At 34.1% G+C, this 21,845-nt stretch overlaps 2 protein-coding genes across 2 annotated transcripts; both read left to right on the forward strand.

Annotated features, from left to right (window-relative positions):
- Nucleotides 1–3,509: 3,509 nt before the first annotated feature.
- Nucleotides 3,510–5,466, forward strand: LOC119997746 (amino acid permease 3-like). Its single transcript, XM_038844930.1, has 5 exons — nt 3,510–3,736; nt 3,851–4,084; nt 4,178–4,271; nt 4,365–4,722; nt 4,813–5,466. Exons 1-5 carry the CDS (start codon nt 3,631–3,633, stop codon nt 5,464–5,466), a joined length of 1,446 nt encoding a protein of 481 aa, XP_038700858.1. The 5' UTR covers nt 3,510–3,630.
- Nucleotides 5,467–17,344: 11,878 nt separating this feature from the next.
- On the forward strand, nt 17,345–19,651 carry LOC119996372 (amino acid permease 3). The gene is made up of 5 exons (XM_038842968.1): nt 17,345–17,678; nt 17,790–18,023; nt 18,119–18,212; nt 18,304–18,658; nt 18,748–19,651. The coding sequence occupies exons 1-5, from the start codon at nt 17,573–17,575 to the stop codon at nt 19,399–19,401; spliced, it is 1,443 nt and encodes a 480-aa protein (XP_038698896.1). The 5' UTR covers nt 17,345–17,572; the 3' UTR covers nt 19,402–19,651.
- The last annotated feature ends 2,194 nt before the right edge of the window (nt 19,652–21,845 follow it).

Below are 21,845 nucleotides of genomic sequence, written 5' to 3' on the forward strand. Positions count from 1 at the left end.
GTAGGAGTTCCTCTCTACCCATCATGATCCTAAACTATTATTGTTATAGTTAAATTCAAATCATGAACGAAACCACAAGGACAAAACATATATATATATATATATATTTTTTTTTTCTCACATAAGGGTGTAAAATACAAATGTAAAATGCGGACTAGTTTTTCGCTATTGATTTAAGACATATTGGAGGAGCTAAATCAATGGAGCACACAAAAAGTTAAAACTCCTGAATTAGTGCCAAAAAGGATCTGGAATATTAGAGCTGGTTTCAGTATTCTTCTGAGCCACCAAATTGAATTGAAGCATAAAGTTACTGGAAAGGCCAGGCTATTGAACCAAAGGTGTTATATTTTAATTTTGATGATCCAATATTATTGTGCTATTTGATTGAATGTTTGATGTGATGAATCTATATGCAATATGATTGAACTTGACACGTACACAATGTTACTTAATAATTCAATGACTAGGAACTCTAATTGGGTGCAATTAATATTTTTCAAATGACATTCGATTGACATAAAATTTGACGTGCATATTTTTAAGTGATAAATCTAAATTGTCATGCATTTAAAATAACTTTTCACACTGAATTTATATTGACTTAACCTGTATACGCGCAATGCATGAAGCTCCTTCGAGCTTAGGAGTAATTTTCAGGTTAGGTCAAAGAAGGCAAAATCTGTCAAAGAACAAATGATAGCCCATTGGTTGGAAATGACTTTGGCTAGCGAGGTGGATTATATGACCATGGGGCCAAAGTGAGCTGTTGGAGTCAGAGGATTACGTTAAGAATTATGGAGAATGATATCAAGTCTTAAAAAGCCCTCATATGGTGTATGTCAAGTCTGACCTATGAAGACTATTACACGTTCGTTGATCCTTTGAACTCCTAAATTCAAGAGACATGATTTGGTGGGAAGATTATCAATTTGATTGGAGAATAAAGTGTGGTATCACTTTCTATTAATAAAGTTTTGAATCAAGCTAGCTTTTCCTGAAGCTTAAGTGGCGGTCCAGCAAGCTATGATTCTACATATGGCAAGCTTGATTAAAATATTTAATTTCATGATTCATGCAAGCAAAAGTCAAGATGTTTCCAAAGTGGGTGGAGTTGCATATCAAGGAGATTATTTCTTATCAAAGACAAAAACGAGGAAGTGATTGAATGATATCATGGACCAAATCAAAGCTATTACTTGATTGATTCCTTTGGCTTGAGAAAAGAGAGCTATATATACTTCTTCTTTTCTTTCACTCGGCTACAAAAGTCTCTATTTCATATTCTTCACCTTTAGCTTAGTGTTATTTCTGGTGTGAAGAATCCTATCTTCTTTTGAGCTATTCTAAACTCAATTTTGATTCTATCCGTGAGTCTCACTTTAAAATCTCTTGAGAGTTTCTCCTAATTATTTGTTGAGTGCAAACACTGAGTGAGTGAACCATTGAGCCTATCATTGTAAAACCCAAATCGGGTACTATATTTGTGAGAGTGTAAAAGAGTTCGGATAATTTTAAAACTCTTATATGAGTTGGGAGGTGATCCTCCGAGTGATGGTCAGCTAGTTGAAAGGCCACATTTTTTAGTGGATTTGAAAAATCTTAAATGGCGTTTTTAGGTAGTGGAGTAGGAAAGGGATATGAACCACTCAAAATTACTCAGTGTGATTTTTATTTGCTTTTACTTTTACAACTTTGATAAACTATTCTAATCTAGCATAACTTGTTTTGCTTTATTTACATAATACTCCTAATCTAACCAGGTATTATTTGTTTATTTTATTCCTTTTGCTTTAAGACCTGATACTTAGATGGCTTGCCTTTCCCAAAATAGTATTGTTCTAGTATTATTGTATAAATTATAAGATACTTTATTCTAAAAATCTACTATGGAATCAGTTTATCTGAAACATATATGATCAAATTTCACAGAGGAAAGCCAAAGAAAGGAAGAGGAGTGCCTCCAGACGCCAAGAGAATCAGGCATTCAAGTGATCCGGATTTTGATTACGATGGCCATCTTGAGTTGACATTATTAATAAGAAAGTGTACTAAAAGATTGTATTAGTCAGAAACAATGTAATGAGAGATTGTGTTAAAACAATGTAATTGTCACATCATTATGGACAATTATGTATGAAAAATCTTATGGATATATATCATTTTCGATCAAATAAAAATGGTATCTTGGAGTCTATCCAAACTGCTTGACCTATGTATCTTGGAGTCTATCGTGTCTCCTTCTAGGTACCTTTTAGTCATAGTTTTTAAAACCGACTCGTGCATCGACCCATCAAGGTGAAGGTTCAAGGTTTTCGAGATTCAATCGTTACGATGAAAGTTGAACAACATGTTCTTAATAAATAATAAATATTTAGTTATATACTACCAAATATCAATACACATAAGCCAAAAAAAAAAAAAAAGAAAGAAATACCTACATGAATAAGTGAACCACAAGTTTATTATATAAGTTAATATATATATATATAAGACGGTGCACTTTATTAAGTGGATCAAAAGAGATAAGTATGTCTGACTTAGCAAAATTAATTCTGGTAATTTTCACATCATGGACTAGGCACTTGGGCTTCAAAGATTTTATGTGTGGTCTCATTATTTTATTATAGCAAGGTAAAATGATTGTTAAAGTGTAAATTTAAAGCAATTTGTAATCCCACGTCGCCTAGCTAACACATGAGAGGCTTGCCAATATGCTGCTCTTGCTGTCTTGCAGTACCCACTTTGGCATTTAATACTATTTTTTTTATGTCTACAGTATGAAAGTATGCCTCTGTGTTGCTCTGTTTCAACTGTCAAGGCGTTACTTTCAATCCAATGTGGAAAGCTATGCTTCTCATCATTATGTGCATGAAGTATATAATTTATTTTTTTAAACTGGGATTGCGCCTCTGATTGCATATATGCATAATATTCTAGAAAATTATTAATTTTTAATTGTACACTATGTGAATTGAATTGCAGAGCCTTAAATCTTAAATCCGTATCATGCTAGTTGGGATGGTAAGAGAATATCACTTTATTCTTAGAAACTTCTTCTACTTTGCCTCAAAAGCTAGAATTTGTACAAGGAGATTTTGCAGATCCAGGTTTCCGCATAAAGACAAACTCACAAATCTAATTTTAACACTATAGCAACTGCAAAGATCATCTGATCCTACAAATTTTAACTTGCCATGAATTTGTAGTATATTTAGTAGTATAAAGTTCCTATTTTTCACCAGTCCCATATAATTCGGTTCGCCACTGTCTGTAGACTATTTGTCTCCAATCACGTATTGCTTTTTCGACAACAAAAGGAGAAACCTAAAGATCTAAGAAAATGAGTGACACTCGAAAAGAAGAGAATAAAGATTGTCCCTCAAAATCCTTTTTAATTATTATATTTTGTCATTCAAAAAGCAGTGAGAGCAGTTGTTGGTTGATTCCTTTGAACCGAGTATTTCCACATGTCCTTCCAGCGTCCCTCCTCTCCCACAAAAAGCAACTATAAATACCCGCATCTCTACCATGCTTTCATTTTCAAAAATCTATTATGGGTTTTTCTGATTAAAGCGAAACTTGTGTTATTGTTGGGTTTGCTCTGTTTTTGGTGGGTTGTCTTCAAAGATGGGTGATAATACTGCAAAGAACCAGGTTTTTGATGTTTCAGTTAATGTTCTTCAACGTGGGAACTCCAAGTTCTTTGATGATGATGGCCGTCCCAAAAGAACTGGTAAATTGAATTTCTGAATTCCAATGCTTTGAGCACAAAAAAGTACTACTTGGGTTTTTATTGAAATTCTCCTTGATGATGATGATGATTTTTTTTTTTTGGTAAAATTTGCAGGGACTGTTTGGACAGCAAGTGCACACATAATAACAGCTGTGATTGGTTCTGGTGTTCTATCTCTAGCTTGGGCAATAGCACAGCTTGGTTGGATTGCAGGCCCTGCTGTAATGTTATTGTTCTCCTTTGTGACTTACTACACTTCTACTCTTCTTGCTGCCTGTTATCGCTCTGGTGACCCTGTAAACGGCAAGAGAAACTACACTTACATGGATGCTGTTAGGTCCAATCTTGGTAAGTCCAGTTCTGGGTTTTCTTTAAAACTTCAAAATTTGATCTTTTTTGATTTGGGTCTCACCACCTTCTTCTTTCTTGTGTGTTCTTCAGGTGGTGTGAAGGTGAAGATTTGTGGGGTAGCTCAGTACTTGAACCTTTTTGGGGTGGCAATTGGGTACACGATTGCATCATCAATAAGCATGATGTGAGTTTTCTTTTCTTTTTTCTATTCAAATTCAAATTCTGTTATTTGGGTCTTTATTTGGGATTGATTTGGTGTTAATTGAACAAAAAACAGGGCAATCAAGAAGTCTAATTGCTTTCACAGCAGTGGAGGGAAGAAGAACCCATGTAGAATGAATAGCAATCCATACATGATTGCTTTTGGGATTGCTCAAATCATCTTCTCACAAATCCCAGATTTTGATCAACTATGGTGGCTCTACATCCTAGCTGCAGTCATGTCCTTCACTTACTCATCAATTGGTCTTGGTCTTGCAATTGCTAAAGTTGCAGAAAATGGGACAATAAAAGGAAGTCTAACTGGCATCAGCATTGGAACAGTCACTCAAACACAAAAGATATGGAGGAGCTTCCAAGCACTTGGAGACATTGCTTTTGCCTACTCATACTCCATGATCCTAATTGAAATTCAGGTACAAAATCATTCTAACAAATACCCAATTCAAATTTTCTGTCACAAAATTTCTATGTAAAACTAATAATGTAATATGGGTTTGTTACAGGACACAATTAGGTCACCACCATCAGAATCAAAGACAATGAAGAGGGCATCATTTGTTAGTGCTGTTGTCATAACAGTTCCTTACATGTTATGTGGGTGTATGGGTTATGCTGCTTTTGGAGACATGTCACCAGGAAATCTCCTAACTGGGTTTGGTTTCTACAACCCATATTGGCTACTTGACATAGCCAATGCTGCCATTGTGATTCACTTAGTTGCTGAATACCAAGTCTATTGTCAACCCTTATTTGCCTTCATTGAAAAGCAAGCAGCTTCAACATACCCAGATAGCCAATTCATCAACAAAGACATCAAGGTTCCGATTCCGGGTTTTCGACCTTATAATCTCAACCTCTTCAGACTGGTTTGGAGGACAGTTTTTGTGATCATGACCACAGTTATTTCAATGATGTTGCCGTTCTTTAACGACGTCGTTGGAATACTTGGTGCACTGGAATTCTGGCCTCTCACAGTTTACTTCCCTGTGGAGATGTATATTGCACAAGAGAAGATACCCAAATGGAGCACAAGATGGGTTTGTCTACAAACAATAAGCATGGCTTGTCTCGTGATCACCATTGCTGCCACTGTTGGGTCTATTGCCGGAGGAGTTCAAGATCTCAAGTCTTATAAGCCCTTTCAGACCACTTACTAGGTTTAAGAAACAACAGAATGGGTTAGGATTTCAATTCTTGTTCATGTTCTTATGTAATATTTGTCAATATGATTTACAATTTCAAGAGAGAAGGGGCCTTGCCCATGTATGTATTTAAGAAGGAGCCTTTCTCTCTCTCTCAAATTTATGTAAGTTTCTTTGTGGTCCAATGCAAAAATTTCGATAATTCTAACTCAAATGATTTTTATGTTATTAATTTTTTAAAACATTTGTTTTTATTTGATTTAAGTATAAGCAAATTTTATTTTTTTATATTTATATTTCTTATTTAACCGGATACACTTTGATACAATAAAGTTTTTGATAATTATGTGTTAACAACATTATACTTTCTCCTATTATAAACAGTATTTTAAAAAACTGGTTTAACCAGGATTCACCGGTTTGATTTAACAAAATACCAGTCATTTATCGGATTGGTCATATACCGGTTTGACCGGTGGTATCCCGGTCGATATGCCGTTTGTCCGGTTTGATTATCTTTGAATAGTTAACTATACCGAAGCAAAACCAGAGTAGTGATGCGACCGTGATTTTCCTAGGTAGTAGCAGCGATTCGAACTCGATGTCAGACTTAGACGATTCGGACGGCGAGGGAGCCGGAGCCATTGTGGGTGTTTGACAGTTTCTTCGTACTGCTTTCAGTTGCACCGCACCTCACAGGACCATAGTTTTTTGTGACACATCAAATGATTTTACAACAGAACTCACCTCACAGCATTACAGTTTTTTACCTCACAACTCCCAAACATTTACAATATATGTTGAATTGTCCCACGTAATCAAATTAAGTTAATTATTTTATTTTAGATTAATGTACAATATAAACGTTAAGTGATTTTATATTAATATTATTAATCATATAATATAACCGTAATTTAGATACATCAAACGCACCTCACAACACCGCAATTTTAAAAGTGATGCACCAAACAGCTTTTGCGTTCCAACTCACTTCACAACACCACAGTTTTATAACTCACAGCAACGCACAACACTTCACAGCAATTGACAACACTTCTAAACAGACTCAATATTCTTCCAATGATCGTGGTGTCGAGGGTGGTGCGTCGAGAAAGTGGAAGTCACGCGTAGGACTTCACATATGCTTTGTATATTATGCTTTTGTGTTTACAGAAAGTCAGAAACAACAAAGAGATAGGTAGGCATGGTCTAGTGGACTATTAATTGTCGATTGCTTTTGGAGGTTGAGAAAAGTCAAAGCAAATTGAGGAAAGTGTACCGGCTAGCCGGTTACAGCGGTTGAATCGGGTGCCGGACCTCTCGCGGGTATAATTCCAGCACCGGTATTTAAAACATGGATTATAAACACACAAACAAATGATAATTTTTTATTAAACTAACTTAAAAGTTATACTTATCTAATAATAAGATGATTCAGATGTAAAAGTACAAACTATGATTCATTATAAATATTTCATAAATGCTCGATAATATCACTTTTAACCTTTGTAAAGTGACCGTTAAAATACTTGACTGAACAAAATATCTACATAAAATGTATAAGTATACATTTTTAATATTTTCTTAGATCTATTTATATTTATATTTTATTTTATTTTATTTAAATACGATGTTATCAAAATTCGTCAGTATCACAATTGGTACGAGGTTGTAAGAAACAACAGAATGAGCTAGGATTGCAATTCTTGTTCATGTTATTATCTAATGTTTGTCAATTTGATCTACAATTTCAAGAGAGAAGAGGCCTTGCCCATGTTTGTAATTAAGCTTACTTTTCTTAAATTTGCAACATGTGCCTAAAGATCATGTTTATGTGTTGGGAGACAACGATGAATATTTGCCACGCGGGATGGAGGTCCAAGTATAGCATCACAAGTTTAGACATAACTCTATATTGAAATTCGAGATTTACAATGAGAGGTTTGTTCTCCCTTGTAAGTTAAACTTCAAACCCACTATCTTCCAATGTGAGATTCTCATAAGGCAACCTCAACAACAGCTATGACTCTCGCTTTTAGTAGACTTTTAAATACCTACAATATCATAGTTTTTTTTTTATAAGCAATACCATAGTTTTTTTATAAGGATTATTTTGGAATAGATCCATTGAATCAAATTTTTATTCCAATAAGTCCATTCTAATTTTTTTCAATCCCTAAGGTCCATAAGTGGAAAAGATTTGTTCCATTGGGTACAAAATATTTAAAACTTCTTTTTATTGATGATACTACCCTCAACCATTAATTTATTTCTAAATTTCAACAATCACATATTTCTCTAACATTAGTGTGTTTGGATAGTCATAACTCACACATTTGAGTTTTTCTTGAACGCTCTTTTCAGTGTTCGAAAGAAGACTCGAAGACCCACATAATTGTCATCAATATATTTTTTTAAATTCGAACATTTTAAAGGAAAAATCGAGGCTCAAAGTTTGTACATCGAAGCTGTGTTTCTAACATCAGTGTGTTCAATGTCAGTGTGGTCGAACAGTCATAACTCACTCATTTGAGCTTCGTTTGAGACAATTTTTATGATATTCAAAAGAAGACTCAAATACTCACATATTTGTGTCTAATATTCATTTAGATATTCGAACATTTTAGGTGTGAAATCTAGGCTCAAAGTTTACGAATCATAGTTGTATTTTCGACATCAGTGTGTTCGGATAGTCATAAGTCACTCGTTTGAGTTTTGATTGAGACGATTTTTATGGTGTTCTAAAGAAGACTCGAAATCCCACAGATTTGTGTTTAATATTAATTTTGAGATTCAAACATTTTGGGGGTCAAATATAGGTTCAAAGTTTATGAATTAGAGCCGTATTACTGACATCAATGTGTTCAACGTTAGTGTATTCGGACAACCATAACTCAATCGTTTGTGTTCTGATTGAGACAATTTTTATGTTGTTCAAAAGAAAACTCAAATACTCACATATTTGTGTCTAATACATATTTAAAGATTATATTATTTTATAAGTCAAATCGAGAATCGAAGTTTGCACTAAAGATAAATTTTTGTTAATATTTTCATCTTTTGTTGTGTCTTTTTTCCCATATGGGAACGAGTTAGTTTTGTTTGTCTCTGATTTGTGAAATTTTAAACATGCATATAAATAAACATGCAGTGTAGGTAAATAATATGCAGTGCAAATAAATTATATATAATATTGATAAATTAAATTTTAAGGCAAAGCAGATGAATTCATATGCAATGTAGATAAATTGAATTTATATGCAGTGTAGATAAATAATATGTCGTGCAGATAAATTCATATGTAGTGTAGATAAATTCATTGCATTGAAGATGAATAAAATTTACATGTGATAGTTTTTCATCTCGAATATATCGATGACTGATCTTGTTTGAACGAGTTTTTCATGCTGATTGAGAATATGTAATTTATTTCAAATTCCGTCATATATTTTGAAAGAGAGATCGTTTTGATGTTTCGTTTAAAAAAGAAAAAAGTCAAAACTGATGATGTCACACATGTAGAGAAAATGTAGGGAGATTGGCGTGCATGCATAGAGTTAAGTAATTTTATTAAAAGAAAAGGGGCATGTATGTCATTTAATCAGTTGTGTCTTTATAATTTTTTTTTTTTATTGTCCAAACAAAGTCTTTCTAATTGTGGATCTATTAATAATTGGCTTTTTTTTTTTAATAATTTCCAGTTTTTGTTCCTTGGGAGGACATTCAAATCCAATAAAATTGCTCAATCATTTTATTTTCCAATCAAGTGTTTTTAAAATTTTCCTCTTTTATGTATTATTTTGCCAACAAGTGAACATGTGGCTCAGTGACTGAGTTGTCGGGGCACGTCCTAGATGTCACAAACATTTCCATATATATTATGTGAGGTAAGGTTTACATATATTCTATCTATTCTTCATCCTGCCCTACCGGTTCCTGTGAAAGACATTATTGGAAGATTTGTCCCACGTCTTCATTGCTATGCCTTCAAGCCGATCAAGAATAATCATAAGCTTATTTCAGGAGGATATGTACTTACAGGCTTGCTGATTGTTACTTCGTATTTCTAATTTGTAAAGTTGCCTTCGCATGTCTACCCAAGGGCCAAGCCCAATCAAAATGTAAATTTAAAGACGTGTAAGCCAGGCCAATCAAAACATACTGGGCTTGAATTTTAATGAGACAAGCTCAACCCACCAAAAGGGCTTAATGGGTCGGACATTTCAGGCCCCTTGGCCCATTAGTGTGGTGCCATGTGGGTTCTTTCTCCTTTGAGTTCCCACCTCATGAACTTTTTTGCACTTTCTTTCACAAATAAGCTTCGGCTATTGGATCGTTTCACCATTTATGAGTATCTTAGAAAACAGAAGGGTGTCAATGTGAACAAAGGAGCTCTTGACCAAGTTGTAAGCACTCCTTAGAATTTCGAACAGGTTGGTTGAATGTTTGAATTTTGTCACACACTAAAATTATTAAAAATCAATCTCTCTTTATCGAAAGGGTGTCAATGTGACGAGTTTAACGTAAGGTTTCTAGTGATAGGAGTTCATTTTCAACGTCATTTTGAAATTATATATAATTAATAAATAACAAAAAAAAATTGGTGATTTTTTTGCCCCGGACTCCTAAACAACTTTTCCCTTGAGATAAAATTATGCGTCCACCCTTGAGAACCATACCTTTTATAATTTTGTTCATCGCTCTCTCGTTAGCTTAATGATAATCACTACGTACAATTTTGAACATGTTGAAAGTTCTAATCTGTTATATATTAAAAACAATTAATAATAGAATCCATTTTATTAAAAAGAAAACCTCACACTAATATGTGCCATCCATCTCTTTTTCCTTCCCATGCATGTGTTAACATATAAGAGCAACCACAAATGGTTGCACTTTGATGACCCAAGAGTGTTAATTCATGTCTCTCTTATTGGGCAAAGTAAAAAAATGGGCTACAATGGTGATAGTCTCTTGTCCCAAAAATGGATTTGGGGGCTCTCAAATTCTTTAAGAATTTGAGAGTCCGCAATTCGTATCATGTGGTTGATGCATTGCCACGTTTTATCATCCTATGGCTATAAATAAATTAGCTTTTAAAAGCCTGTACCCTTTGTTATCCATAAAATCTCAACCACACAACACATCTAACCATTTAAGAATTGTACAACTCATCAAATTTTTTTATTAAATATTTAATTTATTTTCAGAAGTTACTTTTGTTTTCTCTTTCTCCTTCCAAGCCTCAAGTCCAAATTTGATCCGTCCAAATAACTGGTGATTCGGTGACATCAAAATCTCCATCAATTATCTTCCTTCTTTCTTCTCTGATACACAAACCTAAAGATCCCAACTCAGTCTCATGACTCTCACCAGAAGATTTCCGAATCCTGGTGAGATAAAGTTGCTGTCGACAGAAATCCGGTCAAATGTGCTAATAGTGCTTGAGAGAGTTGCAGGAGTTTACGGCCACTAGCAAAATCGACCACAAATCCAATGATAAGTGGGAGTAGATTGTCAAAACTTGGTGAGATTGAGTTGCCAACGAAGAAGAAATCTGGCAAAGGTGATAAATGGCAGATCTAAATTGCATTGAGATGGATTTGAAAAGCAAATCCTATAGACAGGATTCTCTAAGACACAGTGTATAATACAATTTTTATTTCTAGCTGATGTGTAGGAATTTATAACCCTTAGATTCTATCAATGGTCCATATTTAAGAATTTGAGACTCTAGAATTATCTACGAATTCTAGAGCCCCCGAATCCCCCGAAAATGATGGCCAACTTTGCAAGAATGGACATGCCAATGTCCAATGTCTTCGTGTAAGCTCACTTTCTTCCAATTGGGACCCACTTCAACATATACATACATACTTTTACACAAAAATCAATATCGACCCCTACCTCTATTACTCAAAAATCAAACTAGTAAATTTATACAATTGTATTAATATATTTTATTCACATAACTACATCAGTAAAACACATCTCCCAATACGACCACATCAAGTAAACGTAAATCCTCATAAATTATTGATGTCTCGATAAAAAACGACTGTTATGATTGCTCTAATTAATTCCCACGTGTTCTTTCCATTCTATTCAAAATTTCAAATGTTCAATTGAATGCGTTTTGTGGGGGCCAATAGTTGGCAAGTGGGCCCCACACAATATTTTTCAAACACGTGAAGGAAAATGGAACCATGTCACTACTCACTTTTTATGAGGCACACGTTGGGGTTCCACTTCCTGGTCACGCACCAAAAGCCCGAGTCATCGCGAAAGCAGGCGAGTCAACACCGAGTCTCCTAGTTAGCTAGCTATCTCGGACCTTGACAGACTCACCGCCACCACCAAATTAAACATATAGTAATTAATATTATACATGAGCAAATTAATTTTTGTCAAAACATGGTGTTTTGGTTACCAAGTAATATTTACTTGCTCAACTTCCAGGAGAGGTAACCGCTTGTGTTTAGTTAGTATTAGGAGAATTTCGGGTGATTAGGTTTGTGCTTAGAATGGCACCAATAGACTAGTTACTGTGGGGGATTCCTACTAGGGCCTGGTCCCGTCCGCCCACACCCAAGAATTGTGCCTAACATAGTTTTTATTTATTTTAGAATAATATCCTTGTTCCCACTAGAATCCATGACCTCTTGATAATGGAAAAGTGAATACCCGACTTGATTTATTGTGAAGGATTTTTTCTAGGGTCTAGCCCGTCCACCCACACCCAAGAACTGTGCCTAGCACAACTTTTATTTACATTAGAAATATATATCCTTGTTGACAAAAGATCATGCAATATTCTGCTAACCAAACACAATTCAATACAATTATATAGTTCTCAACTTGAACAATTAACAATCAATATAGAGCGACGCCCCTCAACCTTAATTTGCTTGGACTAATAATTCAAATTTTCATCAGTATATCCATTAAACACATTGAATTAAGGAACATATATATATATACTTTGTTTAGTCAATAAAGTATCCTCGCATTCGCCAAAGCAAAATTTAGTTGTTTTCTTTTTGTGAAACATGTTGATCAAATATGGTCAACGTGACATAACCTTCCGTAACTTTTTATTATAGAAGAAGAGAATGAGGACTCGAACCCAAAACTTCTATGAAATATCATACATATTTGAAATATTGGTAGACTATATATGTATGTATGTATGCATGTATGTGGGTTGTAGCCGAAAGCACATCATCTAGTCGTGTTCAAAATGCCAACAAGGCAACAACAATGCATGACGACTATAAACGTCCGTACTCTCCTCACATTATTGAAAACCCTAGAAAGTCCAATACACAATAATATAACCAACCATACCGACAAGAGACAAGAAACTATTGTCATTTTCCTCAATTTTCTTCTTCCGTGACATAATTGTGTAACAATGATTTATTAAACAGCTATATATGTATTATATAATTATGAATGACAACTTCCAATATGATATATATGCAATAATATTTCTTTGGGATAATCCTTTCACATGCACTCCATTAATTTTTTACTTGTGAATGTCACCATAACAACTTACATGTATTTGTGGTGAATTACAGACAATTCTATATGTATTTAGTAACCTATAATAATTGAACAATTATATCTAAAAGAGTAATTAATATACAAATCAAAGATATATACACTTTCCTATTAGTTTTTTATTTGGGGTAAACAGTATTTCATAGGATATTAGGGCCTTTAATTAAAGCTAATTTTGTTTGGCTTTCAATTTTTGATAATTTGCAATTAATTTACATTCTATCTAAATTGTTTCTTGTAGCTAATTATTCTTCATAAAACTTAACTGACAAGTGCTTCAAGAGAATCTCCAAAGAAAAATTATTAAAACTGGCAAAAATTTCCTCTCCAATTTTGCAAAAAAAAAAAAGAGAGTACATTATTAATGTTCACTTCACATCAGATATATTTTTTTTTAAAGTGATGGTGATGCCTTTGGAGTTTTGTTTCAGGCAATTTTGTTTTAAAAGGATCAATTCACCATGAATGTATCTGGATAACCAAACCTTCACGAGACAATGATTGCTTTCATGTAAGTATTCTTATATATATATATATATAATCTATCAATGCATTATTTGTCTTTCTTTAGATAAACGAGAATAATAGAGGGAGAGAGAAGTATGTGTTATCCAGCAACCTTTAAGAGAATTGATGCCATTTGGTACGTAGGATGTATGTGTACATGATCACCTTTATCTTGTAATTATTGTTAAAAAAATGCTCTGATCTATTGGTGTCCAACTCAAAACTCTTTTTAGATATATCTTTGTAATTCTTAATATATTTCTATTGCATGCATTAGAGAGGAAGCCACTGATCGAGAGCAATATCTCTATGGCATCACATTGAGTTTTGGCTCAATCTACCCTGCCATCAAGTGAGAAATTTATGTACGCGTGGCCTTAGTGTAGACTTATATCGGATGTCCAAAGGAAATACTTGTTTGGTATCGTTCTCGGTTATAAAAAAAAAAAAATAAAGGAAAATAATTTTCTAATACATAGTAGATGGTAGGTGGGTTTTGCAAGGCTACTGAAATATCTCATTACAAGATATTTTTTTTCTATTTATTTTTCTCAAAAATAAAAATAAAAGTTGTGAAAGATTAATTGATTTAGGGAGCTTTAATTTGAGGGTTGCCATCGACTTAGAACAAAATGTTCTGTTCTTGAAAAGTGATTGGCACTACCCTTCAAACCATACCTTGATAAGGAAATCAAAGTTAATTCTTTCTTTTCTAAGGAGAGTTGATACTCTTAAGATATTTTCTTAAACCTCATATCCTAAGATTCCTAACAGCAGGGATGCAGAAAAATATCTGGATGTCTGCAGTCAGGATCATAAAAAAAGCTCAACACCTCTCATTTGTGGTATTTTTGGAGTAGGCAGCCACCATTTGAGTGGGTTGGTCAAATCTTAATTTGGCATTATGCTCTCTCTTCCACTGACTTCCATTAATACAAGCAGGAGCTACCTTTGATTCTTTGGTTCCTAAACGTTTTCATCATTCCATCAGATAATATATTATATTGACATATATATTAGAGGCTTTTTGTATATATATAACATTTAATTAACTTTTATAGAGTAATAAACAAACTTGAACTTTGATTTTAAAAAGTGTACTTTATTCCAAATTCTCAATATTTTCAAGCAAATAAATTTTTTTGCAACGTGTGCTTTTGCTGGTCTTGCCACGTGTGTATCTCCACTTGGCCTAAGTTAAAATGAATGACCTTTGTTTTGGTATGCATAGTGGTTTAATTAAGTGGCAAAATGTTATTGGTTGAGATTGACACACATATATTGACAAAAAACAAAAGTGCGAGTTTTGGTCCAAGAAGCTTGCTAAAATCAGAACGCTTACTTGTAGTAACTGTTAGTTGGTACTCACTTTCTCAAATTGAAAAGGTTATCGGTTCGAGTGAAGGAGACGGGATATTTTCTTAAAATAATTTCTTGAAGATGAAGGTATGAATGTCCGTAGAGTTATTCTAGAGAGTGTACAATACATTGGATGCAAAAAACGCATCCACATTATATATACTTCTCTAGTAAGGATGTACGTATTTTAGCTAAAAGAAAAATTCTTCCTTTAAGTCGTTTGGTCTGAGCAATGACTGAGATTAAAGTCGATTCAACAATCCTAAACCCGAAAGGTTGAAAAACAAATGAATTGACATTTCAAAGATAATATTTACTAATTAATTTACATATAGTGCAAGTGAGACTTTATATAATAACTTCCCATTCCACAGTCGTTGGGAATTAGATCCTTATTGTCCACCTATCAATGTGGCAATATTAATCATCATGCCTGGATTATTTCAAGACATATACCCATTTGAATATAATGATAATATAATTTGAATTAATAAAATAAATAAATATGCTCAAAGTTTCCTGGTACACTCTTTTCCATCATAGGAATGAATCATGATGCGAACCCCATTCCCTCACAATAAGGATGGATGAGAGAGCTCAAACGTGAGATTTGGATTCAAACTGAAAGAATATTGACTAAATTAATATTATTTTGTACCTTATCCTTCTACTATATGAGTAGAAGAGACTCAACCCAAGAGAACCGCACCATAGCTTCTTCAAAACATTGCTATTATATATATACACATATATATACAACAGAAAGAGACCTTATATTCATTGGCAAAGCAGAGGAAATGACTGTAAGAGTACCCTCTGAAACATCTTTTTTTTTTTTCTTTTTTTTAAATAAAATTTTTTATCATGTAAAGATAATCACAGGTGTAATTATTTATATTATTGTTTGTGAATTGCATCTATGTATAATTTTTTAAGAAATTATTAATTTTTGAAGGCCATGATCGGGCCAAATCTTGCTATGATGAGAATTGTACGCTCTATCAATTTAATTAAATTAAATTGCGGAGACCTTAAATCCGTGTACTAGTTGGGATGGTATGACAATGTCACTTTATTCTCAGAAAATTCTTCTACTTGCCTCAAAAGCTAGAATTTGTAGAAGCATATTTTGCAGAGCCAGGTTTCCGCATAAAGACAAAACTCATATTCTAATTGAGATGCTAGAGAAGTAATATTCTCACCTCTCCAATTGATGATCCCACCCTCAAATCATTGAATTGTATTTTTTAATATTATTTTATATATGATTTGTTATTTGATTCTTTTGATTTGGGTGTGATTTGATTTTTGATTTTCATTCAAAAAATTACTTTTCTCACCCCCTAATTGGTTTTCTCATCCCATCAATTAATTAAAGTAAATTTATTACATCACATCAATGCAGATTAATGAGTCGGGGTCGACAACAGACCGGGCTTGAGTCTGGGCCCAATTTTGAGAATCGAGCTTTGGTTCGGGGCTTTGGGCTGAGCCCGACTTTTGACTATTTAATATTTATGTATGTATTATATATATATATATGCATGTGTGTGTGGGTATATATATATATATATATATATATATATGCTACAAGTTGTGGATTTAGGGATATTGCTGGGTCATTAGGGAACGATAATAATGCATGAGCCAACGTTCGACAAGACTTGATTGGCGAGTTGAGAACATTTTGGGGTGAATTTTTTGAAATAGATAGGATTTGTGAATGGTAATCACTTCGTTCAACTGACACTGACAGATGGTAACTTGATGTCTCCTATTATGAGTCAGTGGTTTAGATAGATGTATGATTATGCGAACAAATGAGTCACTCCATACAAGGAACAACTTGCAACATACATTAAATCTACCAGCTCATCTGTATTGATGTGATTAATTGATGGGGGTGGAAAAACCAATTAAGGGGTTGGAAAAATAATTTTTGAAATGAGAATCAAATGTCAAATCAAACACAATTCGAAAAAATCAAATGTCAAATCATTTATAAAATAATAATAAAAAAAATCAAAATCAAAATAAAAAAGGGTAGGCGGAATTACCAATTTTTGGAGGTGAGGATAATATTTCTCATTCTAATTTTAACACTACATCTGATCCTACCGAAAAATGGCAGATATTTTTTAACAAGTTGGGTATAAATTACTCACTTTTCACTTTTAACCAAACAAAAAACAAACACCCAACTACAAAAAGTGAAACTTTCTCATTAGTTTCTCTGCTCTCTAGACTTTGTCGGCAACTGTGTAAAAACACTTGACAGAGAAAGGACGAAAAGTGAGAGATTTTACTACAGTCTCTCACAAAATCTTTTTTTTTTTTAAATTTTAATTTTGTCTGTTCAAAAGGCGGGGAGTGTTGTTTATTCATCATTGACTCCCACTTGTCCTTCCTGCTTCCTTCATCTCCCTCAAAACAACTACTATAAATACCCCCCACCATCTCTACCATTCTTTCATTGCAAGCTTAATTAGCTACTACTCCCACTACTAGCTACTCCTCTCTTCAATTGAAGCTTTGAAAAATCTGTTTTGGGTTTTTCTGAGGATTGGGAATTGTGCCAATTTTCAGTTTGGGTTTTTAATTACTTGCACAAACTTTGATAGATACACCATCAAAGCTTGACCTGTGTTGTTGCTGGGTTTGCTCTGTTTTTGGTGTGTTATATTCAAAGATGGGTGACAATAATGCAAAGAACCAGGTTTTTGATGTCTCAGTTAATGTTCTTCAACGAGGGAACTCCAAGTTCTTTGATGATGATGGTCGTCCCAAAAGAACTGGTAAATTGAATTTCTGAATTCCAATGCTTTGAGCACAAAAAAAGTACAATTTGGGTTTTTGTAAAAATTCTTGTTGATGATTAATGTTTTCTTTTTGGGTAAAATTTGTAGGGAGTGTTTGGACCGCAAGTGCACACATAATAACAGCTGTGATTGGGTCTGGTGTTCTGGCTCTAGCTTGGGCAATAGCACAGCTTGGTTGGATTGCAGGCCCTGCTGTAATGTTATTGTTCTCCTTTGTGACTTACTACACTTCAACTCTTCTTGCTGCCTGTTATCGCTCTGGTGACCCTGTTAATGGCAAGAGAAACTACACTTACATGGATGCTGTTAGGTCCAATCTTGGTAAGTCCAGTTCTGGGTTTTCTTTAAAACTTCAAAATTTCACCTTTTTTGATTTGGGTCTCAATTTTTTCCTTTTCTTTTTTGGTGTTTTTCAGGTGGTGTGAAGGTGAAGATTTGTGGGGTAGCTCAGTACTTGAACCTTTTCGGGGTGGCAATTGGGTACACGATTGCATCATCAATAAGCATGATGTGAGTTTTCTTTTTCTTTTTTTTTTCTATTCAAATTCTCTTTTTTGGGTTTTTTGTGGATTGATTTGGTGTGTACTTGAACAAAAAACAGGGCAATCAAGAGGTCTAATTGCTTCCACAGCAGTGGAGGGAAGAACCCATGTAGAATGAATAGCAATCCATACATGATTGCTTTTGGGATTATTGAAATCATCTTCTCACAAATCCCAGATTTTGATCAACTATGGTGGCTTTCCATTCTAGCTGCAGTTATGTCCTTCACTTACTCATCAATTGGTCTTGGTCTTGGAATTGCTCAAACCGCAGAAAATGGAACAATAAAAGGAAGTCTAACTGGCATCAGCATTGGCACAGTCACTCAAACACAAAAGATATGGAAGAGCTTCCAAGCACTTGGAGACATTGCTTTTGCCTACTCATACTCCATGATCCTAATTGAAATTCAGGTACAAAATCAATCTAACAAATACCCAATTCAAATTTCTGTCACAAAATTTGTATGTCAAACTAACAATGTAATATGGATTTCTTACAGGACACAATTAGGTCACCACCATCAGAATCAAAGACAATGAAGAGGGCATCATTGGTTAGTGTTGTTGTCACAACAATATTTTACATGCTATGTGGGTGTATGGGTTATGCTGCTTTTGGAGACATGTCACCAGGAAATCTCCTAACTGGGTTTGGTTTCTACAACCCATATTGGCTACTTGACATAGCCAATGCTGCTATTGTGATTCACTTAGTTGGTGCATACCAAGTCTATTCTCAACCCTTATTTGCCTTCATTGAAAAACAAGCAGCTTCAACATACCCAGATAGCCAATTCATCAACAAAGACATCAAGGTCCCGATTCCGGGTTTTCGACCTTATAATCTCAACCTCTTCAGATTGGTTTGGAGGACAGTTTTTGTGATCATAACCACAGTTATTTCTATGGTGTTGCCGTTCTTTAACGACGTCGCTGCACTACTTGGTGCACTGGGATTCTGGCCTCTCACAGTTTACTTTCCTGTGGAGATGTACATTGCACAAAAGAAGATACCCAGATGGAGCACGAGATGGGTTTGTCTACAAACACTAAGCATGGTTTGTCTCATGATCAGCATTGCTGCCACTGTTGGGTCTATTGCAGGAGTTGTTGAAGATCTCAAGTCTTATAAGCCCTTTCAGACCACTTACTAGGTTTATACACAAATTCCATAAGTATCACAATTGGTACAAGGAAATAAGAAACAACAGAATGAGCTAGGATTTCAATTCTTGTTCATGTTCATATGTAATATTTGTCAATTTGATTTACAATTTCAAAAGAGAAGGGGCCTTGCCCATGTATGAATTTAAGAAGGAGCCTCTCTCTCTCTCTCTCTCTCTCAAATCTATGTAAATTTCTCTGTGGTCCAATGCAAAAATTTCAAGAACAACGATTTTTCTTTGTAGTTTTTGATGGGATTTTGGCAATAATTGGTATGATTAATTGCTCCATGTTTTTTTGAGTCAGTGAAGGGAGACTGAAAGTGGTTGATGCTAAAATGACTTAATTGGGTATGCTAGATAATTGACATGACCTAGCTAGTTTGTGATTCCAATACTGAACAAAAGACAAAAAGGTTTAGAGATGGAAGATTAAGACCATCCAGTTCATGTGCTGGGATGGATTCATTATCAATCCCATTCCCCTCTTTAATGTATGGATCTTGAGTGCAGGGTGGGATCAGATTTTGTTTTTGGTACACATATGGGAACTATATTGCCTCAAACTTCTATGCACAGAGGCTGAGTTTAGACCCTTATTAGATATCTAAAGAATAAGTTTGTATAATCTCTTTCTCGGTTAAGATATATCTCATATTGACGGCCCGAGTTTAAACCCCTATCAGATATCTAAAGAATTATCTCGTATGATCTCGTTGTCGATTAAGATATATCTCATATCAATAAAAATTTAAAATCTACAAATCTAACGTGATATTGTGGCCGAGTTGGATATTTGAGACCCAAAAAGAGACCCAGATCTATGATTGGTCAAAGATGATCATGTTTGGTGTCGGTCGAAAAAGACATGTTTGAGACCCATTGACGTAGGTTCAAGGAGACTACACATTTTCTACTGTCTGTTTGGCACACCAGAAGTGGAAGCGGATCTGTTTCCGGCGGAAACCAACGGATCCGTTGGCGCAAAAAAAGCTCCCTCTCCCTTAAGGAGCTTCTTTCCGCTGCAGCTTTTATTTTTATTAATTTTTTTAAGCATGGGTCCCACTTTTATATAAAGTATTATTATAAATTAATTATATTTATGCATTTATAATTATTATAACAGTAAATTTAATATTGAAATAAAATAATTAAAATTTAAAAATACAAATAAAATATACTTCTAAATTAATAATATACTTCTAAATTAGTAATTATAATACAGATAAATATCTTAATTTTTATATAAAAATATTTAATAATGTATACCTAAAAATAATATAAATAAAAAATATATTTATTTCATTAAATTTAATATTAAATTTACTAACAAATTTAATATATAATTTATAAATCTAATATTATAATAATTTAATTCAACAACATTTCCGTTAACATCAATTTTTAGTTCACCAAACACCTTACAACATATTCCATAGTTTTAAACTCAGCTTTTTTTCTACAACGTTTCCGTTAGCATTGAAAATCAATCTTTCCGCTCTATCAAACAAAGCCCTAATCTTTTTGCTCACTGAATTTTCTTTCCTAAAAAAAAAAAAAAAGAGTCCAGCAAAAAGGATGCCCATGTTTGTGTAATTATAAAAGTAAAGTCTCATAGACTTTCATAAATTAAAATGAAGTACATTGAGCTTTCCGTCAAAGACCAAGAAAATTAAAATGGAGTAGGAAAATAGGGTCAGTCTAAATGGACACATGTTCATACATGATAGTGGCGGCGGCGGCGGCGGGAAGTGGCGGCCACCGGTTGTGGTTCATGATTCTCTGATCCTGGACTCAAAAAGCCACTATATGCTTAGTGGGTGGTTGGCAAATGACAATAGATCTTCTAGGCATGTCCTTTCACTTTTCTTTCTCAAATAACATGAATTTAAATCATTACTGCCTTGGAAAATGATAGAAGATAAGGGTAGATCTTCCAAGAAACGGGGGAAAAGCAGAGATTCACTAGCAAAATCTAATCCATGGTGTGTGCACTTTTAGCTAGTTGAGCTTATGATGATGAAGTTATCTGATTTTGTAATTATTAGAACCCAAATTTTACTTGATTTCTTTTTGTTAATTTAATCTGTAAATGGAGTTATTGCTTATCCTTAATTATGTGTTCGAGTTCAATAGATGCAAACTTCCATATATCGAGTTAGGTGGAGATGAATTCTTTTAATTAAAGAACTCAAGTTGGATTCTCCAAATTAACACATTACAATTTATCAACATACTAATTAAAAAATCGGGAAAGAAAGGTGTTACACATCGCACCCATCTCTTAGGCGTGGCTTAACTAAGTCCTTTATAATGCAGTACCCTTCCCATCTTTAGTGGTGGTCAGTGGCATACATGAGGTTTTGGTGGCCATGGACGAACTCTAAAAAAGAGACCTTTAAAAAAAATAAATATCGTATGTCGAGCCTCTCGGT

Source organism: Tripterygium wilfordii, chromosome 4 (genome assembly GCF_013401445.1).
Source record: "Tripterygium wilfordii isolate XIE 37 chromosome 4, ASM1340144v1, whole genome shotgun sequence".
NCBI lineage: Eukaryota > Viridiplantae > Streptophyta > Magnoliopsida > Celastrales > Celastraceae > Tripterygium > Tripterygium wilfordii.

Excerpts from the sequence above, each read along its gene's own strand:
- LOC119997746 (XM_038844930.1), top strand. The coding sequence starts at position 3,631 with ATGGGTGATAATACTGCAAAGAACCAGGTTTTTGATGTTTCAGTTAAT. Across the intron at positions 4,085-4,177 it reads TGCTGTTAGGTCCAATCTTG|GTGGTGTGAAGGTGAAGATT; the intron begins GTAAGTCCAGTT and ends TGTGTTCTTCAG. Across the intron at positions 4,723-4,812 it reads TGATCCTAATTGAAATTCAG|GACACAATTAGGTCACCACC; the intron begins GTACAAAATCAT and ends GGTTTGTTACAG.
- LOC119996372 (XM_038842968.1), top strand. The coding sequence starts at position 17,573 with ATGGGTGACAATAATGCAAAGAACCAGGTTTTTGATGTCTCAGTTAAT. Across the intron at positions 17,679-17,789 it reads TGGTCGTCCCAAAAGAACTG|GGAGTGTTTGGACCGCAAGT; the intron begins GTAAATTGAATT and ends TAAAATTTGTAG. Across the intron at positions 18,213-18,303 it reads GCATCATCAATAAGCATGAT|GGCAATCAAGAGGTCTAATT; the intron begins GTGAGTTTTCTT and ends AACAAAAAACAG.